The 6,764-nt window shown below is 49.6% G+C and overlaps 1 protein-coding gene across 1 annotated transcript; it reads left to right on the top strand.

The window, feature by feature from the left end:
- Positions 1-322: 322 nt before the first annotated feature.
- NUGGC (nuclear GTPase, germinal center associated) lies at positions 323-5,868 on the top strand (the record flags this gene model as incomplete). The annotated part of the gene is given in 9 exon segments (XM_010143118.1): positions 323-437; positions 1,021-1,243; positions 1,580-1,780; positions 2,267-2,521; positions 2,839-3,066; positions 3,465-3,545; positions 4,070-4,175; positions 5,187-5,320; positions 5,707-5,868. Coding segments are annotated over 9 exon segments (1,505 nt in total), but the record flags the coding sequence as incomplete, so codon positions are not given.
- Between the last annotated feature and the right edge of the window lie 896 nt (positions 5,869-6,764).

Below are 6,764 nucleotides of genomic sequence, written 5' to 3'. Positions count from 1 at the left end.
CACGGGTGTTGGCCCACTGGAAGCTTTCCCAGGGCTTGTTAGAACCACTCTGTGGTTGGCAAAGCTCCTAGAGAGAGCTCGAGAAGCGATACACTAATGAGAGCTCTCCTTGTATCTGAAAAGGTGGTGATGCTGGTTTACCAACAGCAACTTCCAGGAAAAAAACATGCAAGAGAGACCAAAATCCTGAGGATGGGAAGGAAGAGACTCTGATGGACTGTGAGTGTGGGAAAGCCATGGTACCTGCTGACCCTGGGGAGATGCCTCCTGAAGGGAGGGCTGTAGACGCAGCTCTGACCCTCTAACCATGTCCTCCCTCCAGACAAGAGGTTGCAAAAAGAGCTAAAGGAGAATCTGGATCAGGCTGCAGAGAAGCTGTCGCAGTTCCTCACCAAACCCAGCCTGCCAGAGACAAGAAACGGGGTCGAATATCTCAAGTGAGTTGTCAGCTGTTTTGTCCCCAATGGCCATAATTCAATTCTTCTGCAGAAAGGGGTGATCAGAGTTTTTGCCAAACAGAAAGGCTTTGAAACCATTTCAAGGAAGGTTTATTCCCTCAGTCAGTGGCTGCAAACACTGAAGCCCTCCTTGGCAGCCCAGGAATCACCTTTAGCCGTTGGAGCATCCCTGGACATCCCAGTGCAATGGCACTCTCCTCCCTGGACCCAAGGAGAGGCTTCTGGCACACATAGAGGCCATGGGTGCAGGTGATCCTGGCTTTGCAGAGCGCCATGGAAATCCTCTCCAGGGGCAGGGAACACCCTCTCCTGGTGGGATGAAGTGCCCATTAGAAGGTGACAATTCACGCAACGCTGTGATGAGGCTGAAGTTGATGTGCTGTCTAGTGTGCCACTGGGAATATGTCCTCGAGCTGGACACAGTGGGTATTCGGGATCCCACAAGAGGCTGTTCAAAGTCTCTTTTGTATGACGCAGAATTTTACTCCACGCTTTTGAAATGTCCAAAGTTACCTGAGTCATTCCAATTGTCCTTTTTTCTTTTCTCTCTCCATCTCCTCAGGAACCACCTCACAGGCTTGAAGCCTGACAGTTTGATGGATCCCATTTACATCGGTGTGTTTGGCAGCACCGGGGCAGGAAAAAGCACGTTGCTGAACAGCATCATAGACAAACAATACTTTTTGCCAGTGTCTGGAACCACATCCTGCACATCCTGCGTGGTGCAGGTCAGCTCAAACCACGGCAAACATTATGAGGCAAAAATTCACCTTCTCACACCTGAGGTAGGGATAATATTCCTCATCTTGGTCTTGAAAGGAGTCAGATTCTCTACAGACTTCTCCAGAGAGAAGCGCATCCTTCTGGGAGGGATGTGGGGTGGGGGGAGGATAGCGAAAGCATTCCCCAGAGAACGACGGACTCTGGCACTAGTTCCCACTGGTTTAGCTGTGCAAAGTGGGAAGAAGCAATGCAACTTCCTCCTTGCTCTCCTGTCCTGGATGCTCAAGACCCCTCAGCTGTGTCTGTGAGCTGGTTGACCCAGGGCAAGCTTGCACAGATAATGTCCTTCCAGGTACCCAGGCCATTACCTCTTCTGTGCATCTGTTTTGTCTCCGCAGGAGTGGAAGGATGAGCTGAAGCGTCTGGTGGTACTTGCAGAGCGTGATGATGATGAGGATGACCCTGTAAGTAGTGAAGCTGTTTCAAAGATCACTGCTATCTACGGGGAAGGAGCTGAAACGAAGAGTTATGAAGAACTGTGTAGGATGAATTGCAAAATTGGGAATGCAAAAGGCGTGATCAACCTCAGGAAAGAGAATGTGAGTAGCCTGGGTATTTCTTGGCCAGTGTGACCACTCACCTTGCATCCTTGCAAAATACAGTCAAGAGTCTTAAGCCATTGGCTTCTATCTCAGCCCCAGTAAGTGAGGACAGTCTTTGGAGTTGGCCCATCTCTCTGGGAAGAATAGGCAGGTTCCTCTCCAAATCTTGTCAGTCAAACTTCTCCACTGTCCCTGGGTGAGAGAGAAGCAGTGTCCAGCAGATTGCTGAGGGAGAGGGGGAACCATGGGATCCTGGGAGTTCTCCTGTTGCCCACTGGGGATGGGAGGTGACATCTCTTCTCTGTCTTTGTTCATAGGCTTTATTATGTTGAGAAGGGTGTGGGCTCCTTGGATTGTCCCACCAGTGGTGACACTAGGAAGTTGTGTCCCCTCTTCATACCATGGGGTGCAACACCTAGGACGTGGGGCTTTGAGTGGTCACAACCAGCTGTGGCACAACATCATGGTTTTCTGGTATCTCAGAGGTTCCTTGCTGAGGAGGGTTACTTCTTTGTGTCCCAGAAAGAAGACTTTTCTGAAGCCTTGCGCCCGTATGTCTCGACCCAGAGCAGCCATAGTGGTACAAGCGAAGAAGATGAAAAAGGAAAGCTCTGGCCTCTAATAAAACATGTGGAAGTGTCTGTCCCAAGGATGGAAGTGGTTCCAGAAGGTGTCATCTTTGTGGATATTCCAGGGATGGGTGATTCCAATAGCAAGAGGGATGCAATGTGGAAAGAGGTGAGGATGGGCATGATGCAAAGACACTGTCCCGGGTTGCCCAGAAAGATTGTGAATGCCCCACACATCCCTGGCAGTGTTTAAGGCCGGGCTGGACGGGGCTTTGAGCAACCTGGTCTAGTGGAAGGCGTCTCTGCCCATGGCAGAGGGGGTTAGAACTGGATGATTTTTAAGGTCCTTTCCAACCCAAACCATTCTGTGATTGCACACCCTCTTTCTTCAGCCAGAGTTACTGGGAAATAAAGTGGCTTTTATTCTTTGCTGATGGTTTATATCTTCTCTTTCTGGTTTTTCTTCTCCTCCTCTTCCCATTGCAGAACATCAACAAATGCTCTGTCATTTGGGTGGTCAGCAGCATCGAACGCATTGTTGGAGGGAAAAACCATGAGATACTGCTGAAAGAAGGCATGAAGGCTTTCCAGCGGGGCATGTGCAGGGACATCTCCTTGGTGGTCACAAAGTCTGACCAGATAAATCTAAGAGAATACCTGTGGTAATGAAACAAGCTGAAGTCCAGGGCTGCAGGGGAGTGGGCCGCTGGGTGGGTGCTGCTGGCTCTGGTCCCATCTGGACTGTGTCAGCATGGTCCTTCTTCCCTTCTCCTGACAGGGGCAGAGGACTGTTGCCTGCTAAAATCGTTCATATGGGTGATTTCTGTTTTGTTTTTCTCTTTCCAGGGAAAAAAAGAAAAAAGATGTGAGTATTTGCCGGACTTCGGTCCCTATCAGGTCATTTAATAAAACTGGATAGTTTTCCGTACGATGCGATGTGACCAGAGCAGAGTAGGTTGACTTGATGCAGAAACCATGAAGTCTGTGCAGTTCTTTGCCTTGTGTTAGAGAGAAACTCTACTGGGCATTTCTTTTGGTCTGAAAACCTCAGGGATCTATTCAACATTGTCAGGAAATGTCAGTAGTAATTCCTGGTGTTTTCCCTGACACAGATGAACTTACATGATGCCATCCTAGACAGGAATGAAAATGTGAAGCAGAAGACAATGCAAGTGATGAAGAAAAACCTGAAGGTAAAGTAGTTTGGAGAACCTGGGTGGGGGTTGGCATGAATCTGTGTCCGATGGCGCATCCGTATTACAATATTCATTCAAGAGAACATTTAACACTCCATGAAGCCCGCGCATTACCTCGCTGCTTCTGACTACTCTGAACCCTCCCTTTGCTCTGCGTTTGGGTCCAATTTATCTTCCTTGTCACTTCCAGTTTAGTTCTCCATTGCTTGTGTGAGAACTGTAGGAACTAATTTGGTGATGGGGATGATGCCTGGTTCAGAACTGGCGTAATAAAAAAAGAACCCAAATACTGTGCTGTAGGATTTTATTCAGGAAGATGGTTTCTGTGTGTAGTGAAGCAGATCAAGCTTTGTGGCATTGCACATGGTTGCAGCAAGGAGTAACCTAGGGAGGGAAGAACCTGACCTTTAGCAGGAAAGAAGTGCTGGAGGAGGTGTGTGAAGCAAAGAGGTTCGTGACGTCCTTAGGGTGGATTTGGAGAGAAGACGTAAGCGAGTTCAGTTGGTCTATGTGGTTTTCAGAAACAGCTTCCAAGCGACTCCAGAGTTCTGCACAAGGATGATCTAGTGTACACGGTCAGCGCCACTGAGTACTGGAACAAGGAGAAGCTCAGCAAGGAAGAAACAGGTGACTTTGGGGGTTCCTCTCTGCCTGAAGCACCCAGGGATGCTTCACACGCTCGCTGAGCTGAGCTAACCTTGTGGGAAGCGTGGGAATAGCGCCCGGGTTTGGAGAGGTCCCTGGGAATTTCCTTTCCTCTTCCTCGTCCTTTGCCCCTCCCCACTCCAAATTAGTGACGAAAAGTAGCGCAGAGGCAAGAGATGATCCCTCGAGCACAGCCCGGCCTTGCACCCCCGAGATGGTTCTTCTTAAGAGGCAACCTTGCGAGATCTTTTGGTTTCCTCAGTCTCTGCATGGGTCAGCACGTGGAATCCATAGCGTTCCCAGGTTCACTCTTAACATCTCACTGCTCCATGTACCTTGCACTGCTTCTGGGCTTAAAATGGAATTGCAATAAAACCATGTGAAGTGTCTTTGACGTTGCTTTTGCAAAGCCCCTTCTGGCTTGGCATCGATTTTTTGCCCTGTTCTCTCGCCCTTTGAAAGCCTCTTCCTCTCTTTCACTCTGCTCAGTTTTGGAGTCCTGGCCCTATAATTATTCTGTCACCTTTTGATACCAATACTATTTTTTTCCCCAGTCTTTCGAAAGTAGGACCTGTTGCTGTAACCAAGGTGAGACCTTCAGCATGAGCCTGCTCTGGCCAAGAGTTTATCTGGTCCTTTTCCTTCAAAACGTCTTTTCAATGCTTTTTTTCTCATGCAACACCCCGTCCTAAAGTTGCCTGTGTAGTTCTCTGGGACCAGCCAAAGACCTGGTTGCCCCCACATCCCCACCCTGTGCGCTGATGGACCAGTGCTTGTGCCTATGTGGCTTTGGGCTGAACCAGACCAGGCAACTAGTGTGGCAGCAGTTGAATCCCCAAAGCCTTTCTAGAGATTCAGCACCTCCCAGGAACCTTCTCAGGCCACCCATTGTGAAAGGCAGATGTTCTGCAGGAGGAATGAGTTTCCTTGGGGTCTTTGCGAGGTGTGGTGCCCTCTCGCTGTGCTGACTCAACTTTGCTTGCACCATTGCAGAAATCCCAAAGCTAAGGGACTACATCCAGAAGTTCTACCTAGAGCAGAAGAGGGACATCCTGAAGGATTATGTGACAGAGGCTTTGGTCATTTTCTCACTGATTCAGAGTCTCCGGTCCAACCAAGAGACACAGGTTTGTCCAGAACATCTTCAGAGAACACCATGATTTTTCCCTTGTTGGGCAAATGGTAATGGCTCCAGATAGGATTTTCTCCTTCAGGCAGGCTACTTGTGTCGTGCGTTTCTGGAAAGGCTCTGCTGCCCAAAACTGCCATCCTTGGCTCAGCTTGACTCATCTCCTATAGCTTCCCCAGCAAGCAGCAACCCAGGCTGTTCTCCAGCTCCTGGGTTGCTTTCTTCTAGGGATTTATGAGCAATGTCCATGGACTGAGGGATGTGGTGGGGAGCAGCGGCAGGACTGGCTGCAGTGGTTGCAGTGATCTTGGAAGGGTTGTGTTGTCATTGCATCCAACATGTGGCGTTCGGTGTTTTTTCCCCCCTCTTGTCCATTGTTTTCAGTACCAGTGTGGTAACACGAGTCGCATAGAGGAATTTGTGCAGAAGATCATTGGTTTGGGAGAAGATATTGAGAAATGTTTCACAGCTATCGAGCGGCCACTCAAGGAAGGTGTAGATCAAGCAAAGACGATGTGTAGTATAATTATCGACAAAATTCTCAGCGTGAGTATAAATCTTTTTTTTTGAACCCGAGAATAACTGGGCCCCTTGGAGGTCTCTGGTGATGACTTCCCTGACACTAGGTCAGGCTCTCCCGGATCTTGCCCTGGCAATTTTGGAAATCTCCAAGGTGGGACTCTTAGCCAGTCTGGGTGGCATTGGTGCCCCCAAGCCAGTCAGCACTGGGGTATGTGCCCAATCCCTCCTGGGTGGAGGAAGGGCTGACGCAAGAAATGGCGCACATCAGTACACAGTCCCTGAGTGACCTTGGACAGGTTGCTCTGTCCCAGACCCGTGCAGGGGCATGGAAGGGACTGAAATGCTCTTGTTCCAGCAGCAGGTCCTCCGCAGTCCCGTTCGTCTGCTGCCCAAGGCTCAAGGCACAGCCATTCGATGGGAAATGCCTCCCAGCCCATGCTTACTTATGCAAAAGCACCAATAAGTGGCATTTCTTTGCTTGCTCTGTAGGAAGGCTTAGCTGAGTGGCAGCTGGCCCTGGTAGGAGCCATGCTAGCCCCAGGAGTCCCTTGCAGTGCCTTAGGGGACTGCAGAGGTTAAGACCCTGACTGGCATTTTCCTTTCTGAATTGCCTGGGATTCAAATGCAAACTCATCTACCTGGGTTGGGATGTGGAGCTCTGCTTCCTCCTCAGAGAACTTTGCCTCGTTTGACATGGTCAAGGATGACCCCCTTGAGCAGAGCAAGTGCAAGCCAGACTATGTAACTTGGTAGCTAGAGCAGGGACCTGGAAGGGAGGGAGATGTGTTACCCAGTTAAAGCCCGATTCAGATGCAACAGCCACAGGATAAAACACTGGAGAAGCACGAGGCAGCTTGATGACTGTGGCTTTGTGGTGGCTGCTGCAGAACATAGAATCATAGAATGGCTTGGGTTGGAAG

Source organism: Buceros rhinoceros, unplaced genomic scaffold, assembly GCF_000710305.1.
Source record: "Buceros rhinoceros silvestris isolate BGI_N320 unplaced genomic scaffold, ASM71030v1 scaffold2469, whole genome shotgun sequence".
Classification (NCBI taxonomy): domain Eukaryota; kingdom Metazoa; phylum Chordata; class Aves; order Bucerotiformes; family Bucerotidae; genus Buceros; species Buceros rhinoceros.
Note: the sequence above shows the minus strand (reverse complement) of the source record. Positions and strands in the feature narration are given on the sequence as shown.